The sequence below is a fragment of the Dipodomys merriami genome, unplaced genomic scaffold (genome assembly GCF_024711535.1).
Source record: "Dipodomys merriami isolate MVZ:Mamm:240054 unplaced genomic scaffold, mDipMer1.0.p SCAF_91, whole genome shotgun sequence".
NCBI classification, from domain to species: Eukaryota; Metazoa; Chordata; class Mammalia; order Rodentia; family Heteromyidae; genus Dipodomys; species Dipodomys merriami.
In genome coordinates, this window is record NW_027206524.1 from 3,700,843 (window position 1) to 3,720,989 (window position 20,147).

The 20,147-nt window shown below is 40.5% G+C and overlaps 1 protein-coding gene across 3 annotated transcripts in view; it reads left to right on the plus strand.

Annotated features, from left to right (window-relative positions):
• The window catches only part of LOC138821378 (ELMO domain-containing protein 1), a 50,243-nt gene that overhangs the window by 14,520 nt on the left and 15,576 nt on the right, over positions 1-20,147 (plus strand). For 2 of the 3 annotated variants that reach the window (XM_070013559.1, XM_070013561.1), the window contains exons 2-7: positions 312-401; positions 9,602-9,747; positions 9,867-9,895; positions 11,156-11,253; positions 14,687-14,816; positions 18,796-18,929. In XM_070013559.1, the coding sequence (XP_069869660.1) occupies positions 385-401; positions 9,602-9,747; positions 9,867-9,895; positions 11,156-11,253; positions 14,687-14,816; positions 18,796-18,929 (554 nt within the window). In that variant the 5' untranslated portion in view covers positions 312-384. Of the gene's footprint in view, positions 1-311; positions 402-5,264; positions 5,401-9,601; positions 9,748-9,866; positions 9,896-11,155; positions 11,254-14,686; positions 14,817-18,795; positions 18,930-20,147 lie in introns of those variants that run through there. The other variant, XM_070013560.1, reaches the window with a different exon arrangement.

Below are 20,147 nucleotides of genomic sequence, written 5' to 3' on the forward strand. Positions count from 1 at the left end.
GGAGGAGGAAGAGGAGGAGAAGGAAAAGAAAGAGGAGGAAGAGGAGAAGAAAAACAAAGAGGAGGAGGAGGAGGAGGAGGGAAATAGAAATAACACTCAAAATAGAGAAAACACTTGCTCTTGAAGCTCATGAAACTAGTCATTTCTCTCCAACAAGTGACTTACAAAGGAAGATTAGTTGTACAGTCTTAAGGTGAAAGGCTAGGGCTGTATCGACATCCTCTGAGTGGTGCTGCTGTGTGGACTTTTCAGTCAATGTTCTGAGGTTTCCATTTCCCTTATTAGTAAATAAATCTGATTTCTTCCCCCAGCCTCCACTGACTTTCCTGGAAGCGATTACTTGAGGGCAGTTCGTGCGGCACCTGCACAGTCCACAGAGGCACAATGAAGCACTTCCTGAGGTAAGGGATGGTGGCTTCTCGAATGAGCTCTACAAAGTGGAGACACTTCCTTGCCAATTGGCAAGAAATGTTTGCCAGTGCTTTTGTTCATCACGGGTGATCCTGTGACCAGGTATGTTAGCATCACATTCTGACTAAGACTATTTTGGTCATGAGGTCCCTCTTTGATGCTGAAAGAGAGCACTTATGGGTAATGAGAGCATGAATAGAAATGCAAGTCTTCTAGACCACTTTGATGTCATGTGTCTCTAAAGAATGCTGTGCCAATACCCCAAAGTTAAGGTTTAAGGAGTCAGCTGTCCATGAATCAATACAACTTGTCCGAAGGAAGGAAAGAAAGAAAATCTCCCTTTATTTAGGTTTTGGTTGCTTGATCAGCCAACACAAGCATTTTTAAAATGTTCCTTTTTGGTCAGTCTTATGTTCTGAGTTTCTGCTCTTACTCCCTCTTCTCTCTGAAATCCATGTTTATTCAGTTCCTCAAACACTTCCCAGAAGGATTGAGTAGTATATTGGGGTGTGTTGGGTGACCCTGTTTTGCTTTGAAAGCCATGTTTTGGATCTGTTGTTAGAATTTAATTTATTTTCAAGGGCACTCGCTGACACTTTTTTTTTTGCCAATCCTGGAACTTGAACGCAGGGCCTGGGCACTGTCCCTGAGCCGCTTTTTGCTCAAGGCTAGTACTCTACCACTTGAGTCACAGCACCACTTCCAGCTTTTTCTGTGTATGTGGCACTGAGGAATCGAACCTAGGGCTTCATGCATGCTAGGCAAGCATTCTACCCCTGAGCCACCTTCCCAGCCCTGACACTCACTTTTTGGTTGGTGAAATTCCCAGGGAAAATTTGCATTATATTAAAATAAGACAAAATAAAATCAGTCAGAATGTTAAGAAACTCAACACACTTTCTGGAAGAGGAGGCTCCTTTTTCTCAGATAATGACTGGTGAACATTCTCGTGTGTGGAGAGAGACAATATGTCCTAGGGTTTAAACCATTCCCAGGCAGCAGAATTTGTCTTTGCTGTACAGAATCATCCCTAGCCTGTTTATTTCAGCCATGTAAAAAGATAATATTCAAAATATTACTAGGACATTTGCCAGCCAAGTATCTGACCTGATAAATTCTTGGTTGTCATGGTAATTAACCCATGAATACATTTATGACATATTGGTATTTATGGTGCACACATGGGCCCTTTAGAACAGAATTGTGTTAATTCAAAGCTTAGGTATGAGTAGAAGCTTAGAATCTGGAGCTCCTTTTATTCAAAGGGGTTATTATGGTGTTGATAAATACCTGTGCCAAGACTTGTACTACAGAATTTCTTCTGTAGTGACTTATGTATTCTAGAAAAACTCAAGCCTCAAAACCAGTCATTTTGCCAGGCGCCAGTGGCTCACACCTGTATCCTAGCTACTCAGGAGGCTGAGATCTGAGGATCACAGTTCAAAGCCAGCTCGGGCAGGAAAGTCTCCCATAAACCACTCAGAAAATGGGAAGTAGCACTCTGGCTCAAGTGGTAGAGCTGAAGAGCTTAGGGACAGTGCCCAGGCCCAGAGTTTAAGACCTACAATGACAAAACAAACAAACAAACACTAGTCATTTTAGGAAGACATTGTGGCTTCATCTTCTGTCAGTTTTCTTGTTTTAAATTGAATAACTGAAACATTGTGTTCAGTAGAGATAGTAATATTCCACATGATAATCAATTTGCATGTGATTATTTAGAACTTAGATTTGAGAATTTACTCATATATTTTTGCACAGATCAAAACCAAGGATAATGGAGCAAGCCTATCTATCATTCACGCATGTTGACACAAATTTTCCTCTTCTTATTTGGCACATGTATTTTACAAATACCATTTGGCATGGGTTAAAGCTACTATGACAGATTACACATTAAGAAATTTGAGTGTTTTTTTTAAAAAATAACTCCTGGCTTTTAAACTATGAAAGGAGCTGGGCGCCCCAGTGTCTCACACCTGTAATCCTAGCTACTCAGGAGGCTGAGATCTGAGGATCACAGTTCAAAGCCAGCCCAGACAGGTCCGGGAGACCCTTATCTCCAATAAACCACTCAGAAAACTGGAAGTGGTGCAGTGGCTCAAGTGGTAGAGTACTAGCCTTGATCTGAAGGGATGAGGGACAGCGCCCAGGCCCAGAGTTCAAGTCCCATGACAAAACAAAAAAAACAACAACAACAACTATGAAAGGAAATTTGATCATCATCCAGCCTTAGTTGATTGTTGTTTTGGACTTTAGTTTATATTCCTAATGCTTGTCTATTAAGTTATACTGTATAGTCATTATACAGCCATGTATATGGAATGTGGAAGGAAAAGCAGGAATAATAGGTTCTACAAACTCAGAGCTAGTATGTCATTTATACCTTATGGTCCATCCCCACTCAGGTTGAATGCTTTTTTTTTTTTTTTTTTGTCGGTTGTGGGGCTTGAACTCTGGGCCTGGGCGCTGTCCCTCAGCTCTTCAGCTCAAGGCGAGCGCTCTACCACTTGAGCTACAGCGCCACTTCCGGTTTTCTGGTGGTTTATTGGAAATAGGAGTCTCACGGTCTCTCTTGCCCGGGGTTGGCTTTGAACCGCGATCCTCAGATCTCAGCCTCCTGAGTAGCTAGGATTACAGGCGTGAGCCACCAGCGCCCAGCTAGGTTGAATGCTTTTGGTTATTTGAACCAAAGAAGTTTATGTCAACATGGCCTGAATAAATCAGGTATTAATTCCCACTCTCAACAAATAGATTATGAGGCTGGGCACTGGTGGCTCATGCCTGTAATCCTAGCTACTCAAGAGGCTGAGAGCTGAGGATCATGTTCAAAGCCAGCCCGGGTACGAAGATCTAATACATCTCTAATAAACTACTCAGAAAAAGCCAAAAGTGATGCTGTGGCTCAAGTGATAGAGAGCCAGCTTTGAGCACACAGAGGCTAAAGGGACAGAGCCTGGCCCTGAGTTCAAGTCCTAGGACTGGAAAAAAAAATCCAAAACCAAACCAGGAGTTGACTTTCACTGAGAAGAATTCAACATTACCTAGAAGCCAACAGAGTGCATCTGTAAACTTCACATTTTATTGTTCTGTTTTCATATATGCAAATAAAAGACACTGACTGTGTTCATCTCCATGGGAGGTAGAGACAATAGGGCCAAGATTTGAAACCAATGACCCTCTCTCAAAGTACAAACCGGGTGTGGTAGTATACACCTTGTCTTCTTAGCTACCAGGAGGCAGAGTCAGGAGGATCAAGTGGGAGATCCTATCCGAAAAATGCCTAAAGCCCAAAGGGATGCTGGGATAGTCCAAATAGTAGACTGCAAGTGAGAGGCCCTGAGTTCAAGCAGTTTCTTTGAGGTGACCACTCAGGTTCTGCTCATTGCCCTGGAGCTGTTCTTGGATTCCCTCCGCCATCCACCTCCCAGCTCTCCTGTCCTGTGCTTTCCCTTAGATGTTCAAGGCCAGTTCATTGGACACATCCTAGCTTATTACACTCCTCCTCCAGAGAGTGAGCAAGATCAGCGAAAGCTGCAGCCACTCAAACTATGTCTTAGATTTAATGTAGGCATTCATTTGAGTCTTCACTTTTGTGCTGGAGTAAGACATGCTGATTTTCTAGGTGTTTCTTTCCCTCTCTGTAAGACCAGGTTGGCTTTCCTGTCCAGTCTTACAGAAGGTATGGTTTTTCTTCCTCCCCCCACCCCTCACTAACAATCTGAATCATCATGCTGGTTTGCAAACTTTCCCTGCCATCTTTCCTAGACTGTGTGTAGTTTGTCTCTTACACAGTGACATCACAGGCAGTAAAGAAATTAAGTTCTTTGCTCACATTGACTATTTCTACTGTCAGGATCCACAATCCTTTTCCTTTTATGCAACATTGTGAGTTCTAGTGTGTGTGTGTGTGTGTGTGTGTGTGTGTGTGTGTGTGTGTGTGTGTGTGTGTGTGTGTGTGTGTGTGTGTGTGTGTGTGTGTGTGTGTGTGTGTGTGTGTGTGTGTGTGTGTGTGTGTGTGTGGTTCCATGGATAAATTTCATTTTCCCCTTTCTTTCCAATTCATCTAAAATCTTTTCCTTCAACTCCTCCAGGTCTTTAAATCAATAGAAATTAAGTTACTTAAAATACTGCTAAGATCCTCCAACTCAGTGATTTAAGATGGTCTTAAATATGCTATAGCAAATGTATAATAATAACAAGAGGTCCATTCCTTATTCCTTATTTTAGGCCCAAAATTAGTGTTTCCCTCTGATAACTATAATTTATTTATAATCTATTTAATTTTAATTGTTTTAAAAATATGTTATTCACCAATAAGAGCTTACATTGGAGATTGCACTTGAATAATTTCAAAATGTCAATGCATAATGTGTTTGCTGCTTTCCATTACAAATATCCAAAGCAATATGATTCTGTGACTTAAAAATAAATCTTATAAAATTCATCATTTTGAATACTGGATTTAAAAAAACAAAACTTGATTAACAATGTTATTAAAATAAAGCTACATCTCCTTTTCCTTGAATGGAAAAGGGTAAGCCAGTCATTTACTTATAGTTTAATTGTCCCATGATCAACGATTGTTCTCTAAGCCTGCAGATAAAACTTAACTGAAATATAAAAGCAGTGGCCTTTGCTCCAGCCATAGAAGTTGAATAGCTTTGTTTTATGATAGGTATCTCCCTCAATGATACTCTTAAGTTTTACTTTTCAGAAGGCAGCTCTCTTTTCTTTATGGCCATTTAGTAGGAAAGTATTTCATTTGGGAAACTGTAGTTTGAGCCAACAATTGTGATTTTTTTAAATATACATCTCTTTCTCACCCATAGTGTGCTTCTTATTTATTACAGGATTCCTTCAAGCAAGAATTGATTCTCACTAGCACATTCATTGAAATTGTTCAAAATAAGCCACTTTTCTCTCCTTATTCCAAAAGAAGACGTCAGACTCACAAATTTAAGATGATGGAATAGGTTTGCACTTCAGGTACCCACACCCCCCATCCTCCAGCAGGGTGCTACACGGTTCTAGGGGAACCCTGTTTCTGAAGTTCCCCTCCTTGCTGAATGCATTCATTTAACAAACCACCACAAGATAGGAGCTTGCTTTTATGTGTCAGCTGAGATAGGATCCATTTTGAATAATTTATATTGGGTCGCTACTGCAGTTCATGCTAAAGAATTTGTAGTGTTCAATAAGAAACATGGTCATAATTGCTTTATGGAAGAATGCTGTTGTGAAGTCAGTCATAAACTTCACTCCACAGCATATTAAAAAACAGCAGTAACAGAAAATATTGGAAATAGGACAAGAGGAGTAGGCTGTTATTATTCTCCACAGGCTTAAGCAAGACATTCATCTTAAGAAGCTACAGCAACTTTCTCTTTTTGAACACTATTTTTTTAAAAAGCCATGATACCAAAAAGCAAACGAACAAATAGAAGTGGTCACCAGTATTTTCTCCATCTAGTATTTTAGATTACTTCGTTGTTTCCTAAGTCTAACAGATCTTATCCGTAGTGAGATAAGAATCACTATTGGAAACTGCTGAAGCACAGCGAGTAGCAAAAAATGCTTAAGGCCAGGGAGCCAGAGAGTGGAGAGAGGGGGCATCTCACAACCCTTTTCAGAGGCATATTCCCAATGACCTAAAGACCTCCCATTAGGCCCTACCTCTTAAAGGCTCCCTCACTTCCCAGTAGCGCCACCTTGAGTACCAAGCCTTTAACACATGAGCCTTTGGGGAACATTCAAAATCCAAACTACAGCACTTGGTAAACAGTTAATCAGAACCTTTGTCTCTGGGAAGATTCAGTGCTAGGCACAGACTTGAGCAGTGGCCTTATTTGGCACCGGTCCACATGGAAGGCCATTTACAAAAATTGTAAATGGCACAGACATCATGGAAAGCTTTTAGCCTTTACTTAATAACAGGAATAATGTCTTCCAGTAATTAATATCATTGCCATTTGGCAAGGGACCAGTGAGCAACGATACTGCTCAAGCTTTTTTTTTTTTCTGGCTTAGCTATCCAATAGTTGGAAAAATGAAGAACATTTTCCAAAAGAACAAGTTGAGATTTTATAAAATCTTCTCACTTGTTTAATTAAAATGTTCCACTAAATTTATTTTTAGAGTTACTTTTTTTTGGAAGCTGTTAACCTAAATCCTAACAGATCTTAAAACATATTTGACTTGAACAGTAGGCTTTTCAACATAGTAAATCCTTTTCTTTTTTTTTTTTTTGTCTTTCAGCAGAATGTGGTTGATTTATAGTAACTGTTTACACAAAGAAAATTTTATAGGCATTTTTGTAATGGCTTTTGATTTTTTGCCACAATTTTCATTTTCTCTAAATAATACAGATATATGCATATATGATAGAAAAAGGTAAACATACTTAGTTTTAAAAAATAGAAATTTCTGATAATGCTATTGGCTAATGATATCACAGGTGATATTTTTGTTGTGTAACCTGACAGACTTTTTTTTCATTTGTTTATACATCGCTATTAAAAGCTTTCTTTTCTTTTTTTTTGGGGGGGGGGTCCGGTCATGGGGCCTGAACTCTGGGGCTGGCGTTGTCCCTCAGCTCTTCAGCTCAAGGCTAGCGCTCTACCACTTGAGCTACAGCGCCACTTCCAGCTTTTTTTTTTCTTTTTGCGTATGTGGTGCTGGGGAATCGAACCCAGGGCCTCATGCATGCAAGGCAAGTGCTCTACCACTGAGCCACCTTCCCAGCCCCCAGCTATACCACTTTGAGCCACAGCTCCACCTCTGGTTTTCTGGTGATCAATTGGAGATAAGCGTCTCATAGACTTTCCTGACTTCAAACTGCAAATCCTCAGATGTCAGCTTCCAAAGTAGCTAGGAATATAGGCAGGACCTGGCTTTATTTTATTTTTTTAAAGGAAAAGTAGGTAATTTCATATGTATTCCTTTGTGCCATCTTTCTACTTGAAACTACTTGTAACATTTTTCTACACTATCATCCATAAACAATTGTCAGAGCCCTTTTCTCAGGGAAGATTTGGAGTTGGAGTCCTAATGAACAGGCATGGAATGGGGGAGGGGAGGATGGCCTGTCCAGGAAGCCACCTTGCTACATCATGGACCTTTTCATGCTGTAAGATATTTTCGATTGTGATGTTATTATCTGCAAATATTTCATGGTGTTATCTTCACATAGCAGCCTGGCTATTTACCCTGTTTCAATTCCCTTTGCATTTGTCAAACATAGACCCCCATACCCTTGTATAAATAAGACCATTAAAATGTTTAGTTCCAATTCAAAGCTGTTTAAAATACTGGAACCAAAGAAGTTTGAACACGTGCATACAACCAAGGGGTTATTCATTAAGGGAATAAACCACATTATTGAAGCTATCAATTACCTACTCATTGATTTCAGTGAATCTGAGTCACCTTTTTTTAGAGCTAGAAGGAATTACTGTGCATTTGAAGGAAAATACATCTTTTAGAAATGAAACAAATAGGAAGTAATGAAAATAATTCTCTGTATCCTCCTAGAATACAGAGAAGCTGGGTTGGATAAAAGCTCCTCAGTGATGGACCATCTTTGTTGCTAAAGCTTGAGTTATTTTGAGACTCTGAGAAGTACCATAAACTAATAGGTACATTTTTTTCAAATTGAAGGTCAGGCTGGGTGCTGGTGGCTCAACCTGTAATCCTAACTACTCAGGAGACTGAGATCTGAGGATCACACTTTGAAGCTAGGCAGGGCAGAAAAGTCCCTAACTAACTGCCAAAAGGCTGGAAGTGGAGCTGTAGCTCAAGAGGAGAGCACTAGCCTTGGGCACATAAGCTCAGGGACAGCTCCCAGGCCCTAAGTTCAAGCCCCAGTAGTGGCACACACACAAAAATATTAGAAATCAAAATGAAAGACAAATTCACAAGTGGGAGATACATGTGAATATCTGATCAGTGACAATGTAGCTCCAAGGTGCTGAAGCTTTATTGGAGTAAGGTAGAGTGTACAACAAAGAAAATGTTCTTGAGCAAGAGCCAAGAAAAGACTTCTCCAGAGAGAGAGAGAGAGAGTTTCTGAAAAGCTCAAATCAGAGAATGTTGTCTATCTGATGTTTGATTCTCCTCCAAGAGAATCAAAAGTCAAAGTGTTTATCCAGCAAATTGATGAGGAAATTTTCCAGCAGATTCAAGGTGTATGGGGATTGGTCAGCAGGCAAGGTGAGCTAGCCACACAACCAAGTCCTTGAAGAAGGCAGCAATGCCTGAGGGAAAAGGGAGATAAATCATAGGGGCAAGGAAGAAAGAAATATAGGAAGTGGTTGAATGAGTTAATTGACATCAGGAAGGGCTTGACCATAAATATAAGACAATTGGAAATGTCCAAGAGATGAGACAATGCCTTCTTCCATGTCTAGAGGAGGGGCAATTTTGGGGGCGGGGGTCCGGTCATAGGGCCTGAACTCTGGGCCTGGGCGCTGTCCCTCAGCTCTTCAGCTCAAGGCTAGCGCTCTACCACTTGAGCCACAGCACCACTTCTGGCTTTTTTTCTTTTTGCTTATGTGGTACTGAGGAGTCGAATTCAGGGCCTCAGGCATGCAAGGCAAGCGCTCTACCACTGAGCTACCTTCCCAGCCCGGGAGGGGCAATCTTGACATGAAGAATTGTATGTTCAAGGACCTGATTTATTTCCAAAACGGTTTAGGCAGAAGTGGGGTTATACAGGATTCTGATGTTTTAGCCTCTGTTTCATGCAAAAATCAAATTTCTAGACTTGGGGCATTCTGGAGTTGCATAGTTACCCTGAGTGTAGCTTCTACAAATAAAATGACACAGATACCTAGTGCCAGTGGCTCGTGCCTATAATCCTAACTACTCAGGAGACTGAGATCTGAGCATCATGGTTCAAAGCCAACCCAAGAAGAAGGAAAGTCCCTGGGATTCATATCTCTAGTTAACCACTAAAAAGCTAGAAAAGCTGTAGCTCAAGTGGTTAGAGTACCAGCCATGAGCAAAAACAAGCTAAGGGAGAGAGGCCAGGCCTGTTTGATTACTTAGAGACATGGAATTAGAAACAACGCTTGCATAACCCAGAAACCTATGGCTTTTTCTTTCTGGGCTTCTTTTCTCGGTGGTGGTGGCTGCTTTCTGTTCTCTTCCAGAGTTCTGTTGGAAGGGTGGTGTCTTTTGTTTTTTACAGAATGTTCATCCAGGTGTGCCTGTATTTTTACTGTAAATTTTTGTGGCGCTGCCTGAAATTTGTAATGAGAAAGCTAACCGGAAGATGTGAACTGCAACGCATCTGCTACAACACCAAGCCAGGAGCATCTAGAACCATGAAAATTGGTAAGCAGGGAACAGCACCAGGGTTGGGTTGAGGCTACAATATGATGTTCAAGTAAACAATTGAAAGCCACTCATACAAGACCATTTTTCAATGACTTTCTTGGTTACTGTCTTAACAGAAACATCATTGAGGGATTCAAAGAGTAAGGTAAGCACAATTCTTTCCTTGTTTTCTTTCAGCGACTTTTTACTAACAGGATGTACAATATCCTAAAAAGTAAAAAATTCAAGAAACATAAAGTAGATCATTGACTATGAAAACCAGTGCTGCCTTCCCAGCAGCATACTACATGTCAGAAGTGAAGCATCTGTGTGTGTGTGTGTGTGTGTGTGTGTGTGTGTGTGTGTGTGTGTGTTTTTAAGTTCAAAGCTGGTGCTGTATTACTTGAGCCACAGGTCTACTTCTGGCTTTCTGGTAGTTAATTGGAGATAAGTGTCTCACATGCTTTCTCTGACTGGGCTGGTTTCAAATTATGATCCTCAGACCTCAGCTTCCTGAGTAGCTTGGATTATAGATGTGAGCCACCAGCTTCCAGCAGCATCTGTTATTTACTGTCGAATTAGCCCTATTTATACTACTTCCTAAAATAGAGCAACACTAGTATCTCTAATATTTCTTTATTATTCAAACCTTTCAACTTTATACTTGACCCTTTCCAGTCAAATCAAAGAGCAGACATAAGTCTGTTCTCTCAATAGTTTTATCTTATTATTTCAGTTTTCACCCCTAAGATTGATATAATGTCCAGTAACACTGGGAAATATATTGTGTGTGGAAAAGGAAATGTAATATTGCAATATAAGTAGCTTAAAACTCAACTCATCAGTAAAAACAGAAGCTCTCTTTCTTTCTCTCTGTCTGTCTCTGTCTCTGTCTCTGTCTCTCTGGTGTGTGTGTGTTACATGAAATACCTTTTAATGGGAAAATAGCAATACCTCCATTGTAAAGATATCAAGGCACAAAAATCAGTCAAAATGAACATTTCTTGCATGAGTTCATTGATGCTGTCTTAAAATGCAGGGGTGGAGGGAACACTAGTTGCTTTGAGCTCAAGCCTTCCTACAATAGATCAAACAAGCTGGGCTGTGGTGGCTCACGCCTGTCATCCCAGCTACTCAGGAGGCTGTGATCTGAGGATTGTAGTTCAAAGCCAGCTTGGGTAGGAAAATCCGTGAGACTCTTATCTCCAACTAACCGCCAGAAAACTGGAAGTGGCACAAAGTGGTAGAACCTTAACCTTGAGCAAAAGAGCTCAGGGACAGTGCCCAAGTCCCTTGTTCAAGCCCCATGACCACCACCACCAACAACAACAAATAGCCTAAACAAATACTGGAAGCTTTGTCTCAGGAAACACTCTTTAAGCCAGTGGTGACACTGAAGAGAATTGACTGAAGCATTGTTTTCCAGCTGCTGCAGACTTCAGTGAGTGTTCACCCTGATGCAATTGAGAAAACTATAGAAGATATCATGGAACTGAAAAATATTAACCCCGACATAAATCCACAGTAAGAACGTTTTGGATGTGGGAAATATAGAACCCAAGTAGCACCTAGCCATACATTTCCTGTCTTATCTCTCCCTGTCCCTCCCCTTCCCTATGTCCTAACTCCTTCACACTCTTCCTGAAATAACATCAGTGTTTTTTGGATTCCAGTTGATGGATAAAAACAAAAGGTGCCTTTTGTGTTTGTGAACTGCCATTGTGTTTGTTTTCCACTTCCAAGATGCGATGAACATAATTATGGGAGAGATGTCCCTGAGAGAGGAACGTGGAATAAAGAAAGCCCATTTGTTACCAGGTGTTAGTGGCTCACACCTGTAATCCTAGCTACTCAGGAGGCTAAGATTTGAGAATCACAGTTCAAAGCCAGCCTGGGCGGGAAAGTCTGTGAAACTCTTATCTCCAATAAACCACCTGAAAACTGGAAGTGGCTCTGTGGCTCAAGTGGTAGAGCACTTGCCTGGAGCTGAAGAGCTCAGGGACTGCGCCCAGGCCCAGAGTTTAAGCCCCAGGACCGACAAAAACAACAACAACAAACAAACAACCTATTTGTCAACAACCGTTATGTGCAGTGGCTGTTTTGCATGCACTCTAAATGTTCAAGTCATAAATGTACCTAAGCTGATTCTGCTGCATCTAGAATATTCCTTCAGCGCCCTCATGAATATTCTTTCATAACAGGCTGAGCATCTTGGAGACAGTTTTCCTACCTGCTTATCAAGAAGACAGGCATGTGTGGGAGGAAGAGATGGTTTCTTATTTGAAGACTTTAGAACTTTATAATTTATTCCTCTCATCTTGGAAGTCTTCAAATGCATTTGGCAACATTCGTGACATTTAAAATTAGCTTTCTGCTTTTCCATTGGGTACAGCAACTATTTTTTTTTTTATAAAATGTGGGGCTAAGGATAATGGGTAGAATAAATTCCAAATGTAGTTATATTTGGAGACAGTTTTAGGTTTGTAACAATCAAGCTGTCCTTTCGATCTACATACATGAGAACTTCAGATGTTACCTTGAAGGAAAGCTTTTAATTGCCAAAAGAGGAAGGCTCTTAATTGCCAAAGTCAGGAAGCTGGAGTTGAAGGGATTGCTGAGTGCAGTCCCTTGCACTTGGGACTTTAGACTTGACGCATGTCTGTCTCTTGGAGGGGTGGTAAGGATTAGCTCTCTGAGGGCTCAGCACAAAAACTGAATTTCCAACCTTCGGAAGCCACTTCAGCTAATTAGCTGCCTTTTCTTCCTTCAGATGTTAAGTTTGCTTTAATTATGTACTAAATATATATTTTTAATCTGCTGACATATATTTTATTCCTTTGGGGAAGTGATAAGAAGGCAATTCATTCAAAATTAGTCTGAGCCAACATATAAGTCTAGACTAGACAACAGTAGTTCATACCTAGAATCCTAGCTACTGAAATCTGAGAGTCAAGGTTCAAAATAATAGGGGCAAGAAAGTCTACGAGACTCTTACCTACAATTAACTACTGAAAAGCTAGAAGTGGAGCTGTGTCACAGCTTTGAACAAATAAAGCTCAGGGACAGTGCCCAGGCCCTGAGTTCAAGCCCCTGGACCAACACACACACACACACACACACACACACACACACACACACACACACACACACATGTAAACAAACTGGGCAGAAAAGACATCATTGTCCTGTAATAATATTTAGAGATTAGATTGGATTAAATATAACAAAAAATCATTCCTATAGCTGTTCTATTATAAGGTATAGAAATTGCATTCTAAAGCATTTCTCATCTTTTCCTTTTTAAAATTTGTTAGAAAAAGGTATTGGTAGCATATGACTTTCATTGTTATTTGATTGGGTGGGTGTTTGGTTTTTTTTAACACATCTGTGTGGGTTTGAATGCCTTTCCTCTCAAACTTTTATTGACAAAACTTGGTATGAACAAATTACATATTTTTCCAAGAAAAATAGGTGACCATCTCAGGCCCTGAGTTCAAGCCTCAGAACTGGCAAAAAGAAAAAAAAATAGGAGATTAAACATGGAGAAAATATTTCAAATAATAAAACTCTTACAATATTGACCTTAATTTCTTTCATTTCCATTCCTTTCAAGGCCAATATAGTTATAGTGCTACAGTCCAGCTATATATAAAATTTTCTATAGGCATATAGAAAATTGCTACAGACCAGATTTTAGTTGGCTGTTCTTGTTCCAGCCTCTTAGGTTTCCACTTTGTTTTTTTTTCTCAAAATAAACCTTATCCTTGGTCTTACACTGATTTTTCTGGTGGTGATCTGTGCCACTCACAAGCAATCACTTGATATACCTACTTGATAACAAGTAATTATTAAATTACAAATTAAAGACCATTTAATTGAGCACATAATTTTATTTAGGTTTAGTGTCCCAGGCTGACACTTCCCTTTATGATTGAAGTACTATAATTCTCAGACCTGTTGCTCCCACTTTTAAACCTACTGTATCATATAATACCACCACAACAAAAATGTTGAGTAAGTACACAAGGAGAAAAAATAGATTGAACAGTATTACATAAAATTACTACTATTCGATCATTCTGAGCCAGAAAAAATATAAATGATTGTGATTGTATAGAACACATAAGCACAAAATAGTATGGGAAGATTTATTTTTTTTTTTGGGGGGTCCGGTCGTGGAGCCTGAACTCTGGGCCTGGGCGCTGTCCCTCAGCTCTTCAGCTCAAGGCTAGCGCTCTACCACTTGAGCCACAGCACCACTTCCGGCTTTTTTCTTTTTTTTGCTTATGTGGTGCTGAGGAATCGAACCCAGGGCCTCAGGCATGCAAGGCAAGCACTCTACCACTGAGCCATCTTCCCAGCCCCGGGAAGATTTATTATTGAATGCCATCAGATGAATACAGGTAACTTTTTCCTCACACATCCTTCTGAAGGAAAATTCTGGTCTACCCAGCTATCTCTGCCTGTTATTTTCTCTTCTTGTTGGTTGTAGGACTTGAACTCAGGGCCTGGGTGTTGTTAGGCTAGTGCTCTAAGCCAAAAAACCATTTCTGGTTTTCTGGTGGTTCATTGGACTTTTCAGCTCTAGCTAGCTTTGAACCATGCTTCTCAGACCTCAGCATCCTGAATAGCTAGGATTACTGGCTTGAGCCACAAGGGCTGGGCTTCTACCTGTTATTTTTTATTTCTCATTCTCAAGTCACCTTCATGAAGAACAAATTAGCTGAATAAATGATCCATTTAGCCTAAGAAAAAGTCAAACAGAAAAGAAACTGAGCTCATTTCTTCAGCTATCCATCTGGAGAATGTAATTCCACTAGTGAGATCATATTTGAATCATTTCCTGGATATTGTACATATATAAAAAGTTGCATCGTGAATACATGAGTAAAGTGAGGACATATCCCAAGTAGTTTTGTTATTCCTTGTGTGTGTCTTCTATTTTTGAACACTTTAGGTTGGGAATCTCTCTTCAGGCTTGCCTCCTGCAAATCGTGGGCTACAGAAACCTGATCGCAGATGTGGAAAAACTGCGCAGAGAGCCCTATGATTCTGAGAACCCTCAACACGAGGAAATGCTCTTGAAGGTTAGTCCTTAACACATTTCAGTCAGTTATTATTTTGCCAAGCATGTGTTATGGCCAAGGCTTTTATTTGGATGCTGGGGATACAAAGATAGATAAGACACAGGCACTGAGACAGGTTAAGACTGGGTTATGGGGCTTGAACTTGATCAAGGCTACCATTTTGAGCCACAGCTCCACTTCCAGTATTCTGGTGGCTATATTAGAGATAAGAATCACAGGAACTTTCCTGCCCTGACTGCCGTTGAACAGTGATCCTCAGAGCTCAGCTCCTGAGTAGCTAGGATTGCATGCATGAGCCACCAGCGCCCGGCGAGGCTGGGTTTTCTTGACAGTTCACAACTTGGAGGCAAATTTTTTTCATCAAATAATCATATAAGAAATTAACTTCAGGGCTGGGAATGTGATTTAGTGGTAGACTGCTTGCCACACATGCATGAAGCCATGGGTTTGAGTCCTTAGTACCACATAAACAGAAAAAGCTGCGAGTGGCCATGTGGCTCAAATAGTAGAGTGCGAGCCTTGAGCAAAAGAAGCTCAGTGACAGTGCCCAGGCCCTGAGTTCAAGCCCAGGACTGGCAAAAAAATTGACTTCAAGCTGGGTGCCAATGGCTCACTCATATAATCCTAGCTACCCAGGAGGCTAAGATATGAGGATCACAGTTCAAAGCCAGCATGGACAGGAAAGTCCATGAGAGAGGCTCCTTTATTTCCAATTAACTACCACAAAACCGGAAGTGGAGCTATGGCTCAAGGTGATAGAATGTTAGCCTTGACTGGAAAAGTTCAAGAAAGCTCCCAAGCCCTGAGTTCTAGCCCCCATGACTGACCAAAAAAACACAACACAACACAACAAAACCCAACAACTAGCCGGGCGCTTGTGTGAGCCTGTAACCCTAGCTACTCAGGAGGCTGAGATCTGAGGATCACAGTTCAAAGCCAGCCCGGGCAGGAGAGACCGTGAGACTCCTATCTCCAATAAGCCACCAGAAAACCCGAAGTGGCGCTGTAGCTCAAGTGGTAGATGGCTCCCTTTGAGCTGAAGAGCTGAGGGACAGCGCCCAAGCCCAAGAGTTCAAGCCCCACAACCGACAAAAAAAAAAACAAAAAACCAACAACTCTATAGCTAGTTTACTTTTGCAATGTGAGAAAACCACAGAGGTGATTTCAGGTGACTCTCCTGTTTGGATCAAGTTTAGATGGTTTCACAGGTAATGAAAGCCAATAGGAGAAATAGCATTAATCAAAGAGAGTCCTGGGATTTTCGCTTATGACTTTTTAACACACATCAGAGAAGATGAGCTTGGTTTCTACTTAAGCAATAGCTCTCTGGGGAAATTACTCAAGATTTTAATGCTGATTATTTATTCGTGGGACTTGGAGGGTATTCAAAGAGGAAAAAGTTTATATTCAGCATGTTAAAACTGTCAGAAAAAATAATAGAGTTATAAGTACTCCTGGCTGTCAAAGAAAAACTTTACAAATCACACAGGAGCTTATGGAATATATGAAATATCAATAACACTTTTCCTCAAAAAATTGAATTTTGAAATCAAGAAATTAAGAAAAAATCGAAGCCAATGTTTAGAGCTACTCATCCAAAAGGTTTTCTACATTCACTTCTGAAAATAGATACATTTTAGAATTAGAGCATTTCTTCGCTTCTCCCCAGAATTCAATAAGGCAGCAACAGAACTAGAAAGAAATGTTTGTTTTGGTGCCTTAACTTTGTTTTATGGAGAAATGTCAATAGAAGGTGTAATTTTTAAAAGTTTTGTCTCCAGTTACATGTCTGTGTGAAGGAGTGTATGTTTTTGTGTATGTAAGCACTTAAGCAGATGATTCATTTGTCTCTGCTAATTAGTGCTGGCTCTGATGTGAATCATTAAAAATTAAAGGAGCCTCCTTAGCAACAGTTTTCTTCTTAGGTTTCTTCCCTGCTTAATTTTAGCTAGCTTACTGGCTGAATTCCATCTTTCATTGCTTTGTTCTGTCTGTTGCCCGTTTTCTGATGGTGATAGCACCCCAGATAAGGACTTCAAATGGAAATTGAGGTGGAGGGAAGTGGGGAAAGGTTGTCTACTGACCAAAGTGATCACAAGCAATGAGTAATTCACTTCCAGAATGACTGATTGGCATGTGAGTGGCTGAGATGCAGCAGCTTTAGCTGGTCTGGTATGTGTGCTGATGCATTGTAGGGCAAGTGTATGAGTTGTTATAGTTCATTTAACTACATATTGAGTCTTTAGAACATACTTTTGTCAATGGTTATGATTTTAAGTATACATGTTATCATTTTGATTGTCACCCTAAAGTCTACTTAGTCTTATTTATTTATTTATTTTTGCCAATCCTTGGGTTTGAACTCAGGGTTTGGGTACTGTCCCTGAGCCTCTTTGTGCTCAAGGCTAGCCCTCTACCACTTGAACCAGACTGTCACTTCTGGCTTTTTCTGAGTAGTTTATTGGAGATGAGAGTCTCATGGACTTTCTAACCCAGGCTAGCTTCGAACCATGATCCTCAGCTTTCTGAGTAGCAGAGATTACAGGTGTGAGCCACTGGTGACCAGCATAACTGTTTATTTTAGAGATAAGAAAACTATAACTTTAGTCCAAGGTCTGATTCACTCTTCTAGGGAACAAGCCCCAGACTCTCTGCCACTGAATTAGCTGGAGTGCAGGCAGCCTTTTTGCAATCCATTTGGGTCATATCATTTCCAACTTGGGCAATGGCAGTCTTTTTTGTTTTAATCAGTAGTGGGGTTTGAACTCTGGGCCTGGGCACTATCCCTGAACTCTAGCTCAAGGCTAGTGCTCTACCACTTTGAACCACAGTGCCACTTCCAGTTTTCTGGTGGTTTATTGGAGATGATGAGTTGCACGGACTTTCCTGCTCAGGCTGGCTTTGAACAGATATCCTCAGATCTCAGGCTCCTGAGTAGATGGGATCACAGGCATGAGCCACTGGCACCCAGCATTGGCAGTCTTTTTTAAAAATATAATTTTATTATTATTATTAAGGTGTTGTACAGAGGAGTTGCCATTTCATAAGTCAGATAATGATAGTCTTTTAATTCCTCCATAACTTTTTTTTTTTTGTCCACCATGGGGCTTGAACTCTGGGCCTGGGCACTGTCCCTCAGCTCTTCAGCTCAAGGCAAGTACTCTACCACTTGAGCCAGAGTACCACTTCTAGTTTTCTGGTGGTTTATTGGAGATAAGAGTTTCACGGACTTTCCTGCCCAGGCTGGCTTTGAACCGAGATCCTCAGATCTCAGCCTCCTGAGTAGCTAGGATTACAGGTGTGAGCCACTGGTGCCCGGCTAAGATCCTTTCTTCAATCTTCTAAAATACCTCTGGAGGGAGATTTCTACACAACACATCGAGTCATGCAGTTTTCTAGACTAAAAACTGCAAGCCAGGATGCTTAATGGTTTGACAGGAAGTTAAGGAAAGTATTTTCTGTGGTGTGGGATAATACACGTCCTCAATTTTTCTCCTGTTCTTTCTCTTTATACCCTTAAATATTTTAGAGGGCTTTTTTTATATAGAAGATGATCTGTCTCTTTGTCTACCTCATTTCTGATGAGAAAGTTTAAAACACTAAAATATCCAACTATATATCCTCTTGCCATTGGAGCAATGATATCATGTCATACACTTTCTGGAAAAATCCCACAGTTCACTCCCTACATCAGAATGAAAAGCAAATAGCTTCTTGGTTTTATTGTGAAGTAGTATTTTGTTTTTGTTTTCACCCAGGCCAAAACACCCTCAGTGCCTCCAACGAGTCTTCAGCCCATACTTTGAGAATTGTTATTATAGAAATTGGAAGAGGATACATCTTTAATTGTGATATAGTTGCATCTGTGTCACTTTGCAGCTCCTCTGCTAGTAATGTAACTCCCATAATCTCTACCGACAGGAAAGGATATTTGTGTGTGTCTATAACCACCAGCATGATTCTTTTCTTTTGCTTCCAGTTATGGAAATTCTTAAAGCCCAATACTCCCCTGGAAGCTCGGATTTCTAAGCAATGGTGTGAAATTGGTTTCCAAGGTGATGATCCTAAAACAGATTTTCGAGGAATGGGACTTCTGGGGCTCTATAATTTGCAGTAAGTAAAATGATGAGTAATTGAGTAGTTGAGTGATGTTCTGGTGTTCATGTATTGAAATGGCCAAGTACAGTTACTAGCGCCAGAAGTCCCTGCCCAAAAGACTCCATAAAAACATCCTCTCAAAGGAAACTCAGGTTTACAACATTTTGTTTAAAAAATGCCTGCATTTTCTTCCTACGTCAACAGATGTTATTCATTTTAAAGCAAATCTCAAACATATTGTTTTTTTCCATTTCCTGGAGTTCGTCTTGATAAATACGATTTTATATGATCAGAGGCACGTGGGCATTGTGTCTTTGTGTTCCTCCCCTAAGAGTTTGCTCCTTTGGTTTCACGGTGTGAATGTCCTGTATAATTTATCGTGTCCCGGTATATTTTAGAAAATATAGAGAAAATAGGCACTGTTTACCTCTCTGAGCTTGGATAACCTCACTTAACATGATTTGTTTTAGGTCCATCCATTTTGAAATATATTATTAAAACTTCAGTATGATGAAAAACTTCAAACATGCGAAAAAAAATGTAAAGAAGATGGTTTGAAAAAAAATAGTGCCTTACACTGACCACCTCAAAGCAGGAATTGTCAAGGATGGAAATTCTTGCACCGTGATTTTTTGGACATAAGCGTGTTAACGAAAACCCTATATCATTTATTATTTCATCCCTTTCATTCCAATATGTCAATATTTCCTTGCAAGATTTATTGCATTCTATTAGCAGCAACTGTTAATATAATGCAATGTTGATGCTTGGGGTTCTTCAAAAAAAATCTTCTAACACTCCACAATAGTCCATATTCAGCTGGGTGCTAATGGCTCATGCCTGTAATTCCAGCTACTCAGGAAGCTGAGGTCTGAGGACCACGGTTCAAAGCCAGCCCAAGTAGTAAAGTCTGTGAGACTCTTATCTCCCATAAACCACCAGAAAACTGGAAATGGTGCTGTGGCTCAAGTGGTAGAACCCTCATCTTGAGCTGAAGAGCTGAGGGACAGCTCCCAGGCCCAGAGTTCAGGCCCCACGACTGACAAAAAAAAAGGTCCATATTCAATTTGTCCAATTCTTCCAAGAGTGTCTTTTAAAACTTAGCTTTTTTTCAAATTCAGTTCACGTCAGACCACCCATTGCACTTGGTTCAGTTGTACACTCTCCTCTGATTGTCCTTTCGCCCCCCTCTCCTGTATCATGAGTTGGATTCAAGATCATAGAAATGTCTTA